The 21,952-nt window shown below is 43.3% G+C and overlaps 1 protein-coding gene across 4 annotated transcripts in view; it reads right to left on the minus strand.

Annotated features, from left to right (window-relative positions):
• Nucleotides 1–1,144: 1,144 nt before the first annotated feature.
• The window catches only part of PCBP4 (poly(rC) binding protein 4), a 148,775-nt gene continuing 127,967 nt past the window's right edge, over nucleotides 1,145–21,952 (minus strand). For all 4 annotated transcript variants that reach the window (XM_085625177.1, XM_085625174.1, XM_085625176.1 and 1 more), the window contains 2 exons: nucleotides 21,278–21,447; nucleotides 1,145–3,091 (listed from right to left, as the gene is read on the minus strand). In XM_085625177.1, the coding sequence (XP_085481303.1) occupies nucleotides 2,776–3,091; nucleotides 21,278–21,447 (486 nt within the window). In that variant the 3' untranslated portion in view covers nucleotides 1,145–2,775. The remainder of the gene's footprint in view (nucleotides 3,092–21,277; nucleotides 21,448–21,952) is intronic.

Raw genomic sequence — 21,952 nt, forward strand, 5'->3', positions numbered from 1 at the left:
CGGCCGATTGCAGGTAAGTTAAGAAAAAAAACAAACGAATTTCGTTGCGCGCGCAGCATCGCCAAATGCGATGCAGCGCGCGTAACAAAATTTGTTTTATTTATTTTTTTCGTAACTTACCTGCAATCGGCCGTATGCCGCATTTTGCAACCCCCCACCCTGCCCCTCCTCATCCCCACGTCACCGCCCCGGTAAAACGCCCTACACGGGCCATCGGTGATCTTACCTCGACTTCTCCAGGCACCTAGAACTATAAAAATACATTTTAATTACATTCATGTGAGACATGTCATGCAAGTTTCTCAAGAGTATGAACTAGTTTCAGAAAAAGGCCATCTCAGCATTAAGGGGCCAGCAGTACAGCACATCTGTTGTGCTGTTGTGACTTAGACATTGCTTAGTATGTGTGTGAACGGTTAGTTTTCTTATGTTCATTGACTGCCCTCCAAATACGCAGCTCAGATGGAAACCAGATTGGGACAGAATATTGCATTCCTGCTTCCTGCAGTCACATTATGATGATCACAAGCCTTGAAATGACCCAAATGATAGTAATATTGCTCCACCGCAGACATGTTTTACTTTTTTCCATTTTGTTAACAGCATGAGAAACTGTGCGTAAGCTCGTGTGCGAAGCGCATGAACACTGGGATATGACCATACTATTTACATGAAATTAGGTGAGAGGAACAAATATTTAACCAAAGAATCCCAAATCCATTACCAAGAAAAACATGACCATAGATGTTCTGTGGATGTGACCAGAAGAGAAATATGTAGGTATGAAGAACAGTGTCCCCCCCCCCCCCCCACCAAAGAAAGCAGCATTGGTGATGACACCCTCAAAAACCCTATTTGTGGTTATGGTTTCTTGATTTAGAGTACTGGTAATGGTTTACCCGTTTACAGCATTGGAAATCCTCACAATGATACAGAACTGAATCCTTTCATCAGAGTTTAGGACTAGGGATTTCTAAGTGTTGCACAAAGTTGCAAATCATGAAGTACTTTCCACACTGCTGTTGTTTCTCCCTCATCCTGTTTTTGTGTAATCCTCTATTCCTTCTTCACAAGGTCCTTAAAAAATTGTTGGAATAGGTACAGTTGTCAACTGAGAAGTTTCAAATATTCAATAAGTCAGAGCCAAGGTATCGAAAAAATCTCTTTTATTACTGCACAATAACCGGAAGCAAAATTTCATACAAATAAATTATTTTTAAAAAAAGTGTATAATTTGGAATTGTGAACCAGACCTTAACTTGGAAGGAACAGCTCTAAGGGAAACCCCTGTTAGCCTAGTGTGACAACCCAAACCTGCCGTGCAAAGCATTGTGGGTGCTAATATACAAATTACTTAAATACGGATACATATGATGCTACGGGGAATGCTACAAAACGTCCTGTCGTGTGCAAAGGAATCACGGTATGGGCTTACCCATAATGCTTTGCAAGAGGAAGGGTGACTCCACTTGAAGGAAAGTGATGAAGTGAATACATTTGTATCTATGTCACAAATGTGAGTGTAGCAAACAGAGCAAGTGTGTTATGACACGAAAGATGGAAACATATCACTTTCAATAGGGGACATATGGTGCTATATGGTGAAAAGAGTCAGAATACCCACCACCATATGCAGAAAAGGGAGCGGTCACATGAGGGGAACAGTGCAAGCCATTACCAGTGTGTGATAGAGGGAGCTCTTGGAATTAGATTGACATGCCCCTGTTGGATCAAGGAATGAAAACAACTCTCTTCCGTTCTGGAATGGAAGGATATCTGGAGTTGATGTGATGAACCCCTTAGTGTTTAGGGAGTTAGTCTTGCAGTGAGGGGGATGGAAGCAACGCCCTCCCAGTGTTGGATAAATGCAGAGTTCAGGCTTACCGCGATAGAAGGTTCATGCCTCCTCCTAGTAGTAGATAGATGGCGTTCCTTGGTGAGAGGTAGAGTGACATTCACTTTCATTGTTGGGATGAGGGCATATGGTGGTGACAGGAGTCAAAACATCTCTCTTCTTACAATGACAGAGAAGTGAGGACAAATGGGATCTATGTAGTGAGGAGGAATGCAACACTCACCTCCCACAGGACACAAAGCGACAGCCCAACCAAACTGAAGGGAAGGGTTTACACTCCTGTTCGGCCTGCAGGAGATCTATCATGAGAGATGAATAATTCATCAATCTCAGAATCACAGAGGAGGCCTGTGCCCAGACATATGGAGAACAATAAAGCTCTAATCATAAAAGGAATAATACTGGCCTCTTCCAATCTAAAGTCAAGGAATTTCCTGGAGCGAAAGGAGCTCAGACGGTCCTTGCAGTGTCAGACAGGTGACCAGGTGATGATAACGGATGGATGGAAGGAGCTAGACCCTCCCAGTGCAAGCTCTCTCAGAGACTCATCATCATTTTCTTCACAAAGAGCCAAAGATAAATTGATATGAAACACACACACCTATCTCGGCCCTCCTCCTCTTCCTTTCCCATCCCCTTCTTTCCGCATACTTCAATCATATCCTCTTCTATACATTAACATTCACGCCTCTTCTCCGTAGCTCTCTTCGGTCTCTGAGAAACATGTCTGTCTGTCGTGGTGGGAGGGATCTTCTGATCTTCTTCCTGGTCCTCCTCCCTCTCAGTGCTGGAAGTGTCCTCTGAAAATTACTGTATGGCTTTCTAGTCCTGAGTCGTCCTTAGAAGGCACGATCTTCAGTGTACAGTTAGGGCAAACCCTCCACTCCTCGCTGTCCCGGATCACCCTTTTCTCCACATGCTCAGTATGGGGAGAACTTCTGCCTCTCTGCTTTCTTTGTTCCGTTGGCGGCGCATATCTTCGCCATGTAGGAGGACAGGCCTGCCGCAGCAGGGTTCATGGCTGAGGGGGCCATGGCCAACAGAGGATAGGGCTTGATCCCCAGGAAGTTGGACAGTGGAAAGGTGTATGGCGTTGTGAGGAAGGACGGAGAGTGCCCAGCTAATGTGGGCATAGTAATCGCCTGCTGCAGGTTGGGTGCTTGGGTAAAGCTCATACTGACTTCAGATGGAGATGATGAAGAGGCAGCCTGGGCAGATGATCTAGCGGTCTCTAAACTGTAGACGGAAAGACGAAGAAGACACAAAACAGATCGTTAGATCTACATAGATATGTTTACTCATTAATGTAGGTATCTAGATCTGCCTAGTCTTTCACTTATAACATTCACACAAATTCCTTGGAAAGGTTAGGAAGATAGAAAAGGCAAGGTGAAGGCCAAAGGCCGGCGACCCAGTAAAATACATAAATAAGAGAACCAGGAAAACTATAGAGTGAGGGAAAAGTGAAAGCTAGAAACAAGGCTAAAAAGACCAGCAAATGGAGGAAAAATCACAGAACCAAAACTAAAGAGTAAACATTCCAGCATAATTTCAGGCAGAATTACGAAATAGGAAGGAGAAACAGAACAATTCAGAAAAGAAGGTGAAAATGGGAGAGAAATAATAGGAAGGAGGAGGAGAAATCAGAGAAACAGAACAATGGTTGGAGATAGTAAATAGGAAAACCAGTAATTTAGAAAAGAACAGATATAGACAAAAAGTATTAGAAAACATTTTAAGAGCAACCGAAAACAATTTAAAGCAAAGATACAGTTAGAAAATCGAGGAATCGGAGCAAAAGAGTGAGACATACATGTAAAAATCATCAGTAGAGTCAGGAATGTAGTTGAGATGTTTAGAAAACATACTCTCATTAGCTGAGCACCATTAGCAGACATGAGGGCAAAACCTAATAGGCAAAGTATTAAGGGCCTCATTTATGAGGTTTTTACCGTAATGCAGCGCCGCAGGCCTTCCTGCTGCTCTGCCCTACAGCAAAAGAAAAGGGCATGAATGCGCCGTATCCATCAGATATGGCGCATTCCTGCCCTTTTCCCCTGCAGGTACCATTGTGCAAGGGTGCCTGCGTTAAGGGGATGATTACTTTTGTGCAGAAAGGGAAATCTTCCTGCACAAAAATAATCACAAGAGGTTTTTCCTCTTTCTATGTGTGCTGCAGAGGAGTCGTAAGTTCTTGGCGCTACCTGAGATTTACGATTTTTCGTAAATCTGGGGCAATGTCAAAAAGTAATGGATGTTGCTGGAAATGCCCCAAGCAACACCCATTGCACAACCCTTTAATGCAGACAACTGTGTTAAAAGGAACAATACTTACGGGGCAGCATTAATTAGTGCTGCCTCATAAATATGGAGCAGGCTCCTGCGCCACGGAACATCACAAAAAGTGATGTTTTGGCGGCACATGGGGCCTCATAAATGAAGCCCTAAGTAGCGTTTTGCACTCATGCCATTTCAATGCCGACATTAGAACAAGCGCATAGTTATGACGCCTTCCTTTTGTACTCATGTTGTTGCAACAAATTGCCGTAGGGGAGGCGCTGGACTTTGGAATAGTATGATTTACTATTCCAACTCCAGTCTGCACACAGTAGGGAAGGCTTTGGACTTTTAAACCAACACCACTTCACCAATGCGCCCCCCTAAAGCAAGTCGTTGTAATGACTTGCTTGCCAAACTAATGCGTGGTAACTAAGTGTTCATTCTATTGCCTGCGCTGTCAAGGCACAGCATGACTCGATAAGCCCGGCAAAAACTCTACACTGTGGACGAGGGATTCTGCTCGTCGGTGCTGTTATTTTTCAGGACTACTGGCATCTATTTTTGCTGCGCTTATCGATTAAGATTGTGAAGGACTATCTACTGAGATATTGGTTCATTTTAATTAATGGAGGGCCCTGACGAAGTTCTTTGAGAACGAAACGCGTTGGCTGATGAGTGCTTTGTATACCACAATAAAGGCCATTTTCCTGGTTGATTTGCAGCTTGCTGACTTTTTCTGGTGCACCTTCCCTTTTTGTATGAATTGGTTTATCTGGCTTCCAGCGGAGTGGAGGTGCGGCGGACTCCGGAAGTAGTTGCACAGACTTTGTACTTTTTCTTAAACGTTGGAACTGAGGTGCTGAACCCTGGTCAGCCGCACTTTGCTTTTTGCCTTCATTTCTTACTTAAGGATGTTTCCCTTTACTTCCATCACTTCATCGGAGTGCATGTGTTTTCTTGCTCTGTATCTCCTGTGTCCTACACCCCGTTCATATCCTCTGTGTTACTTCTCCACTGCCTCAAGCTCGTCTTGCTTCCCCCTGTTGCTCCTGGTTCTGCTGGCCTTTTTTTTAGTTTAAATGCACCCAAAGCGGTAGCTCTGTTGACCAACCAGATGCTCCAGTCGCTTGTCTGGTTCTACTTTCCTATTCCAGTCCCCCACCTATCTATTGTTACTCTTGCTTCCACGTCATTTTTCTTTCTTGTTTGGAAAGTTTGCCAGCAGCAAATTGGTGCTGGGCTGCTCCTTTGTAAGAAAGCTCTGCGTGGCCCACACGTTATATGTTTTTTAATTTACCACTCCAAAATGGGCAATCGCTATCTTGGAGTGGTAAATTAAAACAAAAGCTAAATGTCTGCTACATCATAATGTATGCGCACAGACGTCATCACAATGGGGCTATAGCGTCATAAAACATAGATGCGCATGTACTTTTTTTGCAAATGCTGTTTTGCATCAGCAAACAAGTTTTTATTTTCATTTCGACGATGCCGAACAGCATTGTAAAAAATGGTTGGGTAACGCCATTAAAAAGTGAGACCTGTTGGCTTTGACGAAGCTTGTTAACTTTGGACTGATGAAAAGCTAATTTAGCCATGTCTGGTTTCAGACTCTCACAGGAGTCAGTATCAAGCAATTTAGTCATCTTGTAGACGAGCAATAAGTGGGAAACCAAAAACATGAATAAATGAAGACAGGAAGAGCCAAGATTAAAAAAAGGTAAGGAAAGACTAAGAAAAATATATCAAGTGAGAACCAGGACTTTCTAAGTTAGAGGGTGGCACAGTGTTTTAAAATAAACAGCAGGCTCAGTGATAGGAGGAGGAAAAATAAGGAAACAGTAAATGTACAATGCACAATCAATGCAAACCCATTATCTCCAGGAAACTCGCTGAACTTCAAGTAAAAAAACATGAAAGACCAACTAAAATAGGACCAAACAAGAGAAATTGGAACCAAGAAACTGCCATGAGAACCAAGAGTACAAAAAGCAGAGAGTGTGACAGGGCCTAAAATGCATCAATAGAACAAGAAATTACAGAAGTCGATAGAACACTACACAAGGCAAAGGTAGAAAAGCAGAAACAGAATTCAGAGCAACAGAATGACTGCAAATTGAGGCAGAGATAATGGTAATAGAACAAGAAGCTGTGGAGGCTGGTTAAGAAAATGGCATGAAAACAAGGGGTACATGATGTAGAGCGAAGGCTAAAAGGCAAGAGGAGCAACAATAAGAACAACTGGGAGTAGAAGCCAAGACAAAGACAAACAAATGTAACCACAAAATAAGAGCAGTAAAGGGAGGATTAAGTAAAGCGAAGATAGGAGGTCCTAAATAAAGTGCAGCAGGATGGGGAGCTACTCAGTACAAAAACATGTCAACCACAAGTAAGAGCAGCAGAGCGGGTGGAAGTCAAGACAAAGACAGGGCAACCATAAATGAGAGCAACAAAAAGGGTGGGAGCCAAGAGAAAGGAGCAACATGTATAAAGTAGAGCAACAGAGGAGGTGGTAGTCAAGACAAAGGGGGGACTTCCATAAGTAAGATCAGCAAGGGAAAGACTAGTTCAAGGTAGAATAATGAACAGCTACAGCGATAGAAGGAAAAGAGCCCTGAAACATAAGCAAGTCACTTAGAAGAGCAGCTGAGAGATGCAAAGGTAAATGATACAGTCCATAAGGAAAACAGTAACAAGATTAGAGGGAGGCCTAAGGCACCAAGATAAAAAGAGGGATTTATGAGTGAGCCACAGTGTCAAGAAATATGAATGGAATCTAGAACTGAGGTCAACAGAGGGCTGTCCAGGGCCAATATTTTGCCTGTAGTATGTCCTCAACTGCAGGTACTTATAAGAAGCCTGGACTCAAGCAGGAATCAGAAATATATAACTGAGAACAACGTGAAGCATTTCTAATGCAAGAAGTAGAGGCAGTGAATAGAGAGGTTAGAATAACACATGGAGTAAAAAGAAAGTTGAGGAAGAGGCGGAAAACCAAGAAGAAACAGAATGACATAGAAACATAGAACTAGTGCCAAAACCAGGAATATGGAGATCAAAGAAAAGGACATTACAATCAGAGATAACAAAATTGAAACATGCAAAAAAGGATTTATCAGAACTTGAGAATCTCAAAGGACCTTCTCAAAGGTAGAAACATAGCCAGCATTTGGCTGCTAAAATAGCACCATGAGTTATATGCTTGAGACTGATCTCTGTGTTATTGACAGGCCACCCGTTTAAAAAAAAAATGTGATAACCAACTTTATTGAAAAGTTTTGCGGCAAGACACAGCATTGCTTGATGCAAGGTAAGATCTCAAACATGTGCGACATAGCAGCAGCCCAAGCATCAATAATATATAACACTGCAGTATCAGATCGATAGACTGTAATAACTACACTATTTCCCCCATATACGTTCATGCTTCTTAGGACAGCCACGAGCTTCAATTAGTGGCTTCTCCTGGTGGGCTCACCAATCCACCCCTGCACGCCAACTCCTAATCGTCTGTGGTTTCTGTTGTTTCCATGCACAAACCACATCCCATTTGGCAACCCGGCAAGCCATCCTGACAGGTCACCCGTTTAAATACCAACAAGTCTATATCCCCCATTTATCATCCCAACCTTCTTAATGTAGTGCCATTACACTGAATGATAGAAGCCCTTCTGGTACATATAATGTTGTAAAATGGCAAAACTGTGGCTGCAAGTGCTATAAAGAAAGCATATTCTTAATCCTAAACTTTGTCAGGCTACTTTTCATTTAGTTCAATATGATGGTGCCGGGGGCTAAGGATTACGATTTCAGCATACGATGTAGATCACTTATACAACAAATATTAGCAACATCACACAACAGAGGATATAATAGAACTAGGACATTGAGAGAAAAATAGCAACAGGAGAAACATAAGGCAAGAAGAATCCATAAACAGTTAAAAAATAGAATTCTTTTAAACTATGGGCAAAGAATCACAGCCTTGAAACTAAAACCTTCATTCTTGTGCCAGGCAGTGATGGGCAAAGTGGTGCAAAGTGCTCTTTGTGTATTCCGATGCCAGATTGTGATATGAATGGAGGGGATAGATGTTCTAAGGATAACACTGGTGCTATGGTGAGATGGATATTGAGGTGAGAGATGCTCCGAGTGTAATAACGGTACCAGCCACTAATGGGTAAGGAGGTGAAAGATTATCTGTTATCATTGATGCTCTGGACACAATGCTGGTGCAAGGCTGTGATAGGCATGGAGAGGAGAGATGCTCTTTGGCTAATTCTAGTCGTAAGCTGAAGAGCACCAACCCACATAGGGGGCGTAGTGCCTTTAGTGGCAGCAAGGGGTGGAACCAGGTTAGGAACTCTTACGGGTTAAGTTACCCAGAAGAGTTTGATCGTCGTGGACCCAGGAAGTGCGTCACGGGCAGGAAACTGGCGGGGGGTTTAAGAGCCCAGGAGCAAGGTTGAACCCCCTCTTTGTCCTCTCTCCTCGTGGTCGGCGACATCGAGGCGTCGCGAAGTATAACCTGATATCTTATTGGCGTGCTGTGGTGTATTGAATAAAGCAATAATAAAGTTGTTGAAGAGATTGACATCGAGTGAAAAAGTTAAACTGGTGGTAGCATTTTAAAATTAATAAAAACTACGCTGAGAAGACCAAATACAGTCTGACGTGTCTTAAATGGGGATATTCCACACAACAGGGGTGGGGGAAGGATGAAGGTGAGGTGAATTGCACATTGTCTGCCAACTATGTGATGGGCCAGCTCAATATGCAATACTAGTGCCGGTTCACTATACATAAGAAGTGAACGTTGCTCTGTATGCACAGCTAGTTCCAGGTTGCTAAAGGCATACAGGAGAGAGATGCTCCATAGGCAGTACTCATGGCGGCTGTAATGCGAAAATTTATTTATGTAAATATTTTACTCGCCCAAGAAGATTATTTCTTAAACCCCTTTTAAAAGACTTGAGAGTCAGACAAGCCTGTGTTGCATTAATGCATTGCAGCTTCTTCCCAATGACCGTACGCTTTTTGTTACAATTAATTTCTTGAGAGCTGCACTCAGATCCAGAATTTCCAGATGTGACTGAGGGCTGCTAGGATTTTGCACAAATTGATTATGAATTTTACATGAAATGTTGTTGTGTTTTATATGCTGTTTTTATGGCTGTGATCATTGCTGAATAAAGATTATTATTATTATTCATTTGTACAAGTTGAAAGATAAACCAGGTAGCTTTAAGTATACCAGTCCTTAAAATAGGACATATATTCTTATAAAGATGTTGAGTTACTCTTTTAAAGTGTTGAACTTTTTCAAGTTGAGGTAAACGCATCATATCAGCAGTTGTCAACTGTTGGAATAGGAACTGGTTTCCAAAGTTTAATAATTTGCTTTTTGGCTAAAAATCAGGGCGTGTGTCATGGACATTTTTCTCCCTTTGTATACTTATTCGAATTCTCTATATTTTTCAAAATTGCTAAAAATGGAATTAAGTTGGTTTTTAGACCTAAAATTAGATCAACACAGTATAAATTTAGCAATTGGTATATTTAAAACTAAAGAATTGTTTATCTATTTTTAAGTGTCTGTCTCTTATTTAGCTTGTTGTGTTATGTTTACACTCCCAACAGTATATTTTAGTATGTAAAATTATAACTTTCCGTATTTCGACTGGGTTTGGTCACAAAATATATTCAATTCTTATTTTTAATCTAATGTGAATGTTTCTGATCTGAGAAAATAGTCTTGTTTTGAACATATGTTATAAGCTGTGGATGAACATCACTGATTTACGATGTTTGAAAAAGGCTTACATGGAAAGCTGAAGGAATTTCTCTGCCTACCTAAATATTTTTCTTAGTTTTTGATACAGATGCACTCAGTTTCCTGTGGCTCAAACGCTGTATCTGGCGTTTTGTTTTTATTCTTTTAGTTTTATATAGCGCAAACTTGAGCCAAAGGTATCAGATGCTTTACATGAGCACCAGTTGAGTTACAGGCAGACACATTCAGTTTGCTAGGCACGGGGAGAATAAGTGATTTACCCTGTATCAGAGGATGTTGAGTGCCCCTGCCAATACTCAAGCCCGGTTCCCCAGCTTCGAGGTCGACGGCGTTGACATGGAGAAAGGTTTACATTCTACTGACTTAGATCAAAGACTTGGGGCCTCATTTATGAAAATGGTGACTTCGCTGGGGGAAACCAGCGATGTGACACTTTTCATAGTGCCATCCTTGCGACACCATGGATGCCCCGTATTTACTGTACAGCGCTCCATGTCGCAAGGATTTACAGATATGTCAGTATTCATGACGCATCTGTAGGCACATAATTGACGCATTGCTGGAGTGTGCCTGAAAACAGGCACAACTCCAGCAAAGTGTCCTTTGACGTGGGGCAAGCCCCATGTGAAAGGGCCTGCGTCAGTGTTATGCCTGCTGGCATAAGTATTTGACGCAGTGGCGTGCTAGAAGTGGCGTAGTGAAATCTGATAGATTCTACTGCACCACCTCTACAACCCTTTTTTGCGGGGGAATGCCCACCCTGCATACATTATACCTGACGCAGGTATAATGCAGCGCAGGGGTTTGTAAAGGGATGCATCTGCTTAGATGTGTCATTTTGCAAATATGTCGCAGTGTGGCACATATTTTACGCCACCGGTGCTTCTTAAAAAGTGACGCATCCGGCGGCGCATGGGACTCATAAATAATCCTCTTACTTTTTAAATATTGGTGAGACCAATTAGAGAGCAGTAACACCTACCACTAAGAGCTGTCCTTCCAAGGTCCACGTTATCTCCATGGTAATTCTGCCCACTACCCTCCGGAGTTAAGGATACCGGGTGCATTGGTAACCCCAGTGGTGCAGAGTTAGAAGAGATTACATGTGAGACCCAGAGAGTAATAACGATTTACTGCAAAAAATGATAATTTCATTGCCAATTCCCCTGGTTATTCTTCGTTACTTCCCAATTTTATAGTCAAAGACTTTTGGCTGCTTTGAAGGCCCAAACAGACATGGGATGGCCTTTCTAAAGGAATATGGGTGTGAGCAGAGTCTCTAATGTTGCCTTTAAATACTAGCCTGTGATTCGAACAGTGGTCACTGTTCAAGGTTGCAGATTTCTACAGAATCAACTGTATGGCTTCTCAACCAGCATTTCAATGGTTTTGTTTCTGGATCTTTGCACAGCTTTGTCCCTCGCTGCCTGTCAACAATCTCTGCTATTTTACCCCTCATATGACCAAGTTCTGGATGAAACCTCTTTGATATCCTTTTGAATCTGGAAAGACTACCAGGGATGGTCTCCCACCTCACTATAGCTTTATAGCCCACCATACCTGGGTTATTCTGGCCATTAAAGGCCTTCTCCAGCGTTAAAGGTCCGAGCTGAAGGTGAGGGCCTTTAATAAGGGAGCGGGCCTTTAATGGTTAATATAGCACAGCTACAGCAGATTGACCAAGGCTTTGCGCTTCAAAGCTTGTAATCCCCTTCTTGACACTAGAACATTATTAATGTTTCCTATGTAAGTTTGGGAAGTCCTATCTATCTCTGGAACATGTTACTGAAGAAACTACATGGACCTGAGAAATTACTTTGTATCCGTGTTCGCTGAAAAATCTGTGGCATTTGATCTACTGCTTTGAGGTGCTTGGTAGCTGAATCACCATGAAGGCTGTTGTATTCTTCTTGCTGGTTGTGCATGCTGATTCTTGGAGGAACTAATTTAAGAAATACAGTAAAGGAGAAGGGGTACTTGACTGAGAATGTTCTCTCAGCCCTTTCCTTGATTTTTGCATCAACCATTTGGATCTCCATGTCAAAAGGCCATGGTCTTGAGATCACGTTGTCTGTGACCCAAAATGGCCATCTTTGTGCTACATGGCTCTCTGGGTACACCTCAGGCCTTCAGCAGTTGGACTGTCTAGCGATGGGAGGTGATCCTGTGTCGCAAGACTATATCTACAGCTCCTTGGTGTTCTGCCTGGTTTAACATGGAGTGATGTCCCTTAGCATCGTCCACCTCTACTGAGATAACATAAAGAAGAAACATGGCTCAGGAATCTGGCACCTCCATGATCTGGCTTTATCAGTGACTAGTTGGGGCAGCCAGTCAGCACTGCATGCTTTGGGGTGTCCATGGAGAAAAGGAGATGAGGTCAAGAGACAGTAGAACAGAAGCCTCCAGGCATTGTGTGTAAATGCAGCAGAAGGATCAGATAGAATGTCAAAGGGAAGAACCTACCATAGAATGGGCAAAATAGTTTTTTGCCCACCTGGAGATAGTTTTATTGGCACTGTAGGTTTCTTTCTTGCTTTCTGCCACTCATTCATCATCATTACCATCTCGCTCATCAAAACACCTCCACTCCTCCTGGTGATACTCAGGAGTTGTAGCCCACACAAGGTACCTTATTATTATTATTATTATTATTATTATTATTATTATTATTATTATTTAAAATCTTATATAGCGCGCAGCTACCCTTGGGCATCCCGGCGCTTCCAGACAAACATCCAATGGTAATGGGGGACAGAATTGACGCATTATACAGGAAACAAAAAGGTTTTAAGACCTTTGCGGAAACGCAGTGTGCAGGGCTCAGCGCGTAGTTTTAGAGGAAGCAAGTTCCACAGCTTTGCCGTATTAAATGAGAATCTTCTCCCGCCCGTGCGGGCCTTTTTAACTCTAGGAACTAGCAAGAGATGTTTCCTCTCTGATCGCAGCGTTCTACTTGCTTTGTATGGAGTCACTAGGTTTTTTAAAATGAGGGGGCCTTTACCTGAGAGGATTTTATGGGCAGTACAAAGTGCCTTAAAAGTCACTCTCTCCCGCACAGGGAGCCAATGCAGCGCCTTCAATGCCGGTTTCGCTGATTGCGTCCTCGGAATGTCCATAAGCAGCCTTGCCGCTGCATTTTGGACCTGTTGAAGGGTCTTGAAGGTCGATTCAGGGGCGCCCAAAAAAATGGCGTTGCTATAATCGAGTCTAGATGTTATAAGACCCTGAATCAACAACTTCCTCGATGTTAACGGAAGGAGAGGGAAGATTTTCCAAGCCGACCTAAGCAAGGCATAGCACACTCCTGCTGTTTTCTTGGCTTGAGTGCGAAATGACAAGTCTGGTTCTAGCCAGACTCCAAGGCTCTTAATCGCTTCTTTGGGGGCCGAGGGATCACCCATACAACCCGGCCAGCTGAGCGAAGGGAAAAGGGTAGTTTTACTCCCCAGCAGCAGTATTTCCGTCTTTGAGCCGTTTAACTTGAGGGAGGATTCTCCCATCCAAGTATGAACATCCACCAGGCAGGAGTTCAAGGTGTCCGGATTGTCGGCCAGATGGGATAGGGAAACCACTAGCTGCATATCATCAGCATAGCTGACGATTTTGATGTCATATGGGGATACTACGTCCTCCAGGGGGGCCATATAAACATTAAATAATGTAGGGCTCAACGAAGAGCTCTGTGGCACTCCACACTGGAGGGGAATTGATTTGGATCTCTCAGAGCCATCCCAAACCTGGTAAGTTCGATCCAAGAGAAAAGATCTCATCCACTGCAGGGCCACCCCAGACACCCCTACCTCAGCCAGCCGTCGAATCAACAACTGATGGCTCACGGTGTCAAACGCCGCGCTGAGGTCCAGGAGGATCACTGCCACTGATCCTCCTGAGTCCAGAATACGTCTGGCTTCATCCACGACCGCCAAGAGGGCCGTGTCGGTGCCCTGACCTGGGCGGAATCCAGTTTGTGATGGCCGAAGGAGTCCATTCGACTCCAAAAAGGCTGACAGCTGCTTGTTGACCAACCGTTCAGCAATTTTGCCGAGGCCCGGCAGCAACGAGATGGGCCTAAAGTTCGACAGGACGGTGGGGTCCAGATTGTTTTTTTTTAAAAGAGCCTTAACAACAGCCATTTTCCAAGTGGGTGGCACCAAACCCTGGATAAAAGAGGCGTTCATTAGATCTGTCACGGGAGCTGCAATGGCCGCTGTTACCTGTTTGAGGAACTTCATGGGAACCGGGTCCATGGAGGAACCACTTTTAATCGAAGATAGGGTTTTGGCGACATCGCTCACTGATACTGGGCCGAAGGTGTCGAGATCGAGAGCGGTCTCTCTGGCCTGAGTTCCCACGATCTGCTTGCCATTGTCCTGAAATAGCCTGGGCTGGGGCAGGGAGTTTAAGATCTTCTCGATTTTTGTGTGGAAGAACTCCGCTAGTTCCGTGCTTTTTTGTTTGTCATGCGTAACAGCCGGCTCCGGAACTTTAAGCAGTTCTTTAAGCACTTTGAAACTCTCCCTGGAAGAACTTTGATGCGGTCTTCAAAGAATAGGGCTTTCGCAAGTCGCAGAGCGGACTTATAGCCCCTCATTGCAGCACGATATTCTTCTCTCCTAGAAACTTGCAGTCCTTGAGTGAGGAGGGAACACTATGATTAAGCACGTCACCTTTGGGTGAGGGAGGGTTCTCATCCTAACAGCAAAGTGCTCATCTCACACATTACGAAATGTACAAATAGTGTGTAAGATTGCCCTTTTGGGAGCAGTACGTTGTTGGTAGGGTAAAACGCTCCTTCAGAGACCCTGTGTGTAGTAACAATAAAGGGAGGAACCTACCATAGAGTGGGCAAAAATGTGGTCTAGAGGACTCTTTTGGAGTTTTTTGGAGTCTATTGGTGAAGATGTATAAGAACACACAGTGATTCTTTCCGGGACAACATAAAAAAGAAGACTTGTTAATTCAGGTTAAATGGCAATGTGTACCATGTGACCTATAAGATGCCATGTAAATTTGTAAAGTATCATGGTAATCCAAATACTAAACAGTGACAGTAGCACGCCTCTGACATTTCTCTTGCGCTCGCCGGTGCAGAAGGACAGAGAGGGTCCAGTGCAGCTTCCACACATCTGTAATCTTGAACTATATGCATTTCGCTATTACACTGTGATGGTGGCTTTGAGTTATAGCAAACACTGTGAGTTTCCACACCTTACCAGAATGATACAATTGAACAGTACTCATCAACACATCTGCCCTCATAAGTTGGAAGATGGTCTGCATTTTTGGCTACACACCTTCTACTGTTTCATTAAAAGGGCTGCTACTCCTAAACTGTCTTTGACACCGTCTTGATGATGACCTTGTGTAAACCACACTTTGGGATCCAAACATCGACACCATCATAACCTTGGACTATCTAAAAGTAAGAAAACACAGAACAAAGTTCTGCAGCTCCCCTATGTACTACAGTACAAAACTGTGCAGCCCTTAATGTGTCCTAGAAATTAACTGGACAGCCATTGGGGTTTAGACTATCCTCAGCTGTACTTTGCTATTTCTGCACATTTGATTCATATTATCATTGCACCATTGCACTTTTCACACTTGTAGCACCTTCAGTAACTCAATCATATCCACTTGCACTTAAACAGAATATATTTTATATGGAAGACAAACAATTTATTGTTTAATTGAATTTTCTGTTGTCTAGTCTGGATTTCAGGTGACAGGAAATTGAATTACCATTATACTTTTTCGAATTTACATCACACCTTAAAAGTGATATGGGACAAATTAACTTTTGCCCTGAATGATTACGTTTTCTTTGTTCTACTATCAAACCACTGTTTATTCTTATTTATATCAGTACCCCAGTGCCTAGGGCTATTCAGACAGCCCTCTTTTTTGTTGTACATATATAAACAGCAAAGTTAGACACAGGAGGTCAGATTTTGCAACTGTGAGCAAATTTAGGGCTTTCTCTGGAAAATTAAGGGATGGGAAAGGAGCAGCTGTGAGTGGAAGCCCAATCCGAAAAACTAGAAAACAACGTGAGTATGTAGAATAAGCCTTGGCCAACAATGTGCCCAAGACCAGTTTTGTGGAAAATATTCTGAGAGTGTACATGAGGTTGTATCATTGGACAACCTGAGGTGGGGAGCTATTCTGAAATTCCAGGATTTTCCCTCTACTATCCCTGCTGTCAATTTTCAGGGGTCTGTGGGAGAAGTATTGTCAAAATTACATGATTCAACATGTGAGAGCAGAACACCTTCTGTACAACATGTCCCAAGCAGGAGTCTGCCATCTGATGGTTAAGGTAGCAGGACACTGTTAGCTGAAGTTGTTTGAGCTCTGTCCCTGCAATTGTAAAAGATGGCGTCCCGTGGCTACTTACTGAAACTTCAGTTAGACTACAGGGGTAGAAATACTTTTTTACCCAAATTGAAACTGCTTTAACGTTCATTTCTCATGTGTAGAGGACAGACGGAAGGGGATTAATCTGAGTGATCTCTGGTGTGCAAGCTAATTAGGTGAGTGGTGGGAGCAGTAACCTGGTGTGTTGTAGGTATCTCTGAGGTGAGGATGGGTGCTGGGCTGGAGAAAGGTCCCTTTCATGGCTCCGGAGAGACATACCCATCCTTCAAATTCACGTTGGAAGCTGTAGCTTTTTGACCCCTACCGTAGCACATACGACAATTGGGTGTGTGCGTTGGCGGTACCATTGTCAAATGGACTGAGACACCGAGCAGGGCTCTGTTGTCTAAAGTGGCATGCCATGTGTACCTTCTCTATTGAGTGTGACTTCTATCAGCCCAATGGGCTGTAGAGGACTGACAGAGGTGGCAGCAATATTATTTAAAGTGGCATGGCATGCTAGGCCATGCCTAGAGAGAGTCACTGCTGGGTTCTCCCAACTTTTCAAATATGGCTGCCTGTGTCCTGCAATAGGATCCTTCGCCAATCCAATTGGTGCATGGATGTCACTTGTGATCACCGTATGGCATGTGCAAAGAATGTTTATATGGAGAATGAATTACACCAATGGCCAGCAATATTGTGATCCATATTGTATTTGCAGCATTCAAGTGCTACCTAAACTTGACTATTGGAAGGAGAGTCCAGACAACAAATGTGTATTGCAGGGGTCCACTTTTTGGGGGACTTCTGAAGCTGATCAAAATAATGAATATCAAGGAAGCAATACAAAGGGCCCATTGGAGCTAGGGTGTTTTTGCCTTGGCCCATTGTTCTCTGGAAAGGTTTCCCCCCACAGATGAATAGGTAGTTAAGTGTGGCTGCCTACCTTGCTTTTGTCCTCTTGTTTTGGGTCTCAACAGGAATCTCGGAGCTCCACACCAGTGGCAACAGAGAAGCCCTTTGTGCTCTAGGGTTAGATTATCCACCACCAACTCCTCTTGCCAGTGTTGGGATCAGAAATGATGGGCTTTCACCTATGACTACCAGGAGAGGGTCACTCAAATGTGATTGCTGACCATCTGTTTAGGAGAGGGACTGGAGATTTCCTTGCATGAGGAAGATGCTACTCATAAGAAGGGGGCCATGAAGGAGCTTCAGCCGGATGAGTTGAAGACATTCACTACCACATCAGGGAAGGACCTGCATCACTCTGCAAGGGTGAGGTCCAAGTATCCTGGAATGATCTTGCAGTGGGAGTGAAAACATGTGCACCATGCACAGAGGAAAAAGAAGAACTTACAGCCTACAAGTTTCATTTAAGAACTAAAGTGTCAAGACGCCACATGGCATTAAAAATATTAGGCTGCAGTCAGTGGCTGCAGCAACCAAGAGTAATTGACAACCACATCATCGAGTAAGAGGGTTGTGCCAGCCTTACCAATAGCACCTAGGTTGTTTCAATGGTAGGTTTTGTGTTTGGGCCATAGGAAGAATACAAGATACAAACCATGAGCATCCTAAATCCATTTTGCAAGTGAGAATAGCATTTCCGACTTGAAAGATGGGGCATCGATATTGTAGGTATCAGTGGTTTACGACTACATTTGCAGTTGCAAACTGAGTAGTTACTGAAACTTCAAAGGAGGTAGTAACTGATTCCTCTTTGAGAATAGCTTCAGGTGACCTTGGGGGAGGGGCAGGGAGGGGTTAGGCAGTGGTTCAGAGGACCATTTCTTGCTCTCCCCAATGTCTTCCCAAACATCCAAGTTTTTTTTTCACCAAGAGGAACACCAGTCTCTTTAATGGTCACAGTCTGCATTTTTTTGTGTGAAGATTTCCCATTTGGGAATGCAAATTAAGAGGCAGCGCTCTGATGATCTTTGCAAATTCACATCACTGCATTGGCAGCCAATCACAGGGGGCCGCAAATTGTGACCTTCCTAATTAATATTCATTAGGCAGGTCATTTTATGATGTAGAATTTACACAGGTCACGTTGCAAATTGCATTCCCATTTGCAAGCCGGTCGGTTTGAAAATTGCATATGCCTAGTTTGCGAACGAGAATAGTACATCAGGTCCTAAGTGAGACATATAATAAGGTACTGTGCAAACCAGTTAGAACCAAGGAAGGAGGAGGGAAGAAACTAGTACCAAAGGGTAGGGGATCTGGAGACTCACTGACTCAAGTGTTGGGCAGTTATCTTCCTAGAGACCCTATGGCTTCTAAACAACTAATGCTCCTGTGAGGGCGCCCATGATTAGCCATGTGCTATTGCACATAAATATCCTAGGAGCTTGTCCCATGGGAATAGCACAGGAAAGCCTCCCTATTAATCCTTGAGATATAATAATAATATATGCCAGTATCATTGGTTACCACTGAGAGTTTGTGTACTGATTACATTGTGTGTGTTTGAGTGAAATATTTAGGGGCAGATTTATCAACATTTTTGCCACCGCAGAGTCATGTAAAACAACACAAAGTTGTACAAAGTACACATAAAGTATTTACTTGCTGAAAAGTAGCCCCTAAAGTAACACAAATTGTCCTTTGCGGTACTTTGCACTACTTGTCATCTGGGAGCATCCAATGCGTTGTATATGGGCATTCCCACAAGAACCAAGAAATAACAACCTGCTTGAGGCAAGCTCCAAGTATGAGAAATATTTTAATTTCCCCTAACTTTCACCCGCAACATGTGTGCTACACTGTACAGCAACCCATCCAATGTGTGAAAAGATTAAAAGTTAATTTAAGCAAAGATTTTGTAGGTAAAGGGTACTCTTCCAGTACAAAACATATACTAGACATCCAACACACACCTTGCATTATGGTGTAAAGTTGTGTGCGGGGCACTAGGAAGCCTGTTAGTGCGCCACCACTAGGGAAGTGAACAGCAGCGCCATATATTAGCTGCTATGTCTCTGCAATGCTTTCTCCCCCAGCGCAATGTAGCACAGATCCATTTCTTGCTACGCTGTATTGCGCTCATAATTGATACATTTGCCGCTCATTCCTTTCCAAAGAACAAGCATTGGCTGACAGTAAATTATTTACTTGTGTTGGTCAACTTGTGGCAGGCTCAGTTTCTAGCCCTCACCACCTCACTTAGTTGGTTTTGGACTGCTTGAGTTCTGAGACTCAATTTCCAAAGGGGTGTGCTTGGTGCTCGGTTTTGGGTCCATTAGTAGGGCTAAACCCTAGAACAGCAGTGATAATAGCTCTGATTGACATAGTCTTAGCCCAGTAAACGCTGATTGCCTTGGAAATCCTAAAAAGGTCCTCAAAGTTGGAAAATTCATTTTGAATAGCAGGCTCCTTAGACAGGTGTGTTATGTTGAATTGATTTTGTCTATTGTCTCATCTGTATCCCTCCTTCTGCATCCAATAGAGATTCACTCATGCATCTAAGAGCTAATTATACTTTTGTAATTTTGTTTATGTGTTTTGCACATTTTCTAAATTTTCATAACCAGGAGCTCTGAATATGGATCTTAATATGGGGGTTGAAGTAATACTTTCATGGGGTCTGGTGTGTTTCTTTTGTTGTTTCACATTTGTACCTGACTAGTAAATAAGATTGAAAAGGCATGGTTTGTTCAGCACATTATGGGTTCTCCAATACATCAAAGTTGAGAACTATCTTATATATTTAGAATTCCTTGTGACTTTTGAATCTCCTTAACAGGACTAACACTTAACATCAAGGGCCAGTTGGGCTCTCCGGAGACTCCTCTTTTTAGGTCTGGCGAGACTTATTGAGAGGGCTCCAAAAAGTGCTACCAGGCCAGCCTAGAGCTACAGTGCATGTGCGCGGGCGCGCAAGCCGCGCTTTACCGCGATTTCTTTCGGCCGCTTTGATGTTTGATCGTGATCGTGATCACTTTCACTTTCGCGGTCGCAGGGCCGCTTGGCATAGCCATTAGGTCTCGCTTTTGGGACCTTATAAGTATTTAGTTATGTAACTGTTGCATGGCTAAACACTTATAAGGTCCCAAAGGCGAGACCTATTGGCTATGCCAATGCTTGTTTCAGTTAGTTTTCTGGCCAGTTTTTGCATATTTAAGCTTTTACTTTCTGTGAATTGGAACGTCTGGAATTTGCCTTCTTCTTTCTATACCGTGCAAAATTCTACGTATATATCTGATTGTCTTCTTAACATGTTTTACAGGAAAAGAGCCCTGCCTTCAAACCACTAACAGTGGAGACTTAGGGTCAGTGGGCTACGACACCATTCCACCGTTTCAGTTTGAGTTTGATCTGGCTGGTGAACTGGTAGAATGCACCCTTAGTCTAGACCAAACATTATCCTTACTCTATAGTTGCACAATAAAACACAATTGTTCTATGTATAATGTTGGTGACAGGTTGTGATGTGCTCAGAGGTGAAAGATACGCTTTGTGCAATGAAGGTGCCAGACTGTCATTCACCCCGAGGGACAGTAATGCTCCAGGTCTATCTGGATCTACTAGTCCTTCATCTTTGCCTCCTCAATTGAGGGAGGACCTCAAGACCTGGCTCTTCGACTGAACAGCAGACCTCACCCCCGTCAGAGCCTTAAGACCCTTAAGGGTGAGTAACTGCACTTTACAAGAACACTGATTGATAGACTTTCTTAGGCAGTGAGAGAGAGAGTAATGCGCTATAGGTGCCCTGCAGATGTTGGTGCCTGGTTGTGATTTCACTGAGAGATATTAATTGTCTGGGCTTCTCTTGGTTCTTCTTGCATCAGGTGTACGTGAAGAGGGAGAAATAACCTCAGGCTGAATATTGCCCCTAGTGGCCCTTGCCATGTTGGGCAGTGGGGTGGTAATAGGGAAGTTGTGATGATCTTGTGGTATCCTGACCCTACTGGTGCCAGAAGATGAAGGGCAGTGGATTGGACATATGCATTTTGTTCTGCCCTGTTTTGTCCTCTTACCAGGCTGTGATGAGGTACTGAGCGACAGTGATGCTGTTGGCGGTACCCGTGATGGTGACAAGCCGTTCCGTCGATCCCTCCTCCTGACTCCCGATTCGAATTAGAGCCCCAGACATCTGACGGATTTCCCGGATCTTACTTCCTTGTCTTCCTATCACACAACCAATGCACTGTTGGATGTAAACACATGTAGAGATGTAGTGAGAGGTGCAAGTTAAGGAAAAAAAGCTGCGGAAGATGGGAAAGATGGGTAACTGCAAGGCTAGTGAAAACATGGTTAAAATCTAGAGGATAAATATAGGGTAAGAGGTGAGTTGAACTAATACACTGAAGAACCAAATAAAGGTACATGACGGTAAAATATAGGGATAGGGTAATACGAGGGGGCAGGCACACGATAGAGCAAACATTATATGGCAAGGTAGTCTGAGAACAAATACAATTAGAATGTCTGTCAGGTGGCAAAGGAGTCAAGTACAGTGGAGTGTAAACAAGAGTTGTAAATACAAGAGAAGAGCTTTTAGGGAATAGAAACATAAAGAAGTTGTATGGAAACAAATAACATGGACACCATTATATAGAGTAACAAATGCAAAGTCCAACTGCAATAGAGAAAGTTAGCGCTGAATATAGTTTGCGTACACTGCAGTGCTTCTGTGGTCTCCCCACAGCCCA

Source organism: Triturus cristatus, chromosome 9 (genome assembly GCF_964204655.1).
Source record: "Triturus cristatus chromosome 9, aTriCri1.1, whole genome shotgun sequence".
In the NCBI taxonomy this organism is placed as follows: domain Eukaryota; kingdom Metazoa; phylum Chordata; class Amphibia; order Caudata; family Salamandridae; genus Triturus; species Triturus cristatus.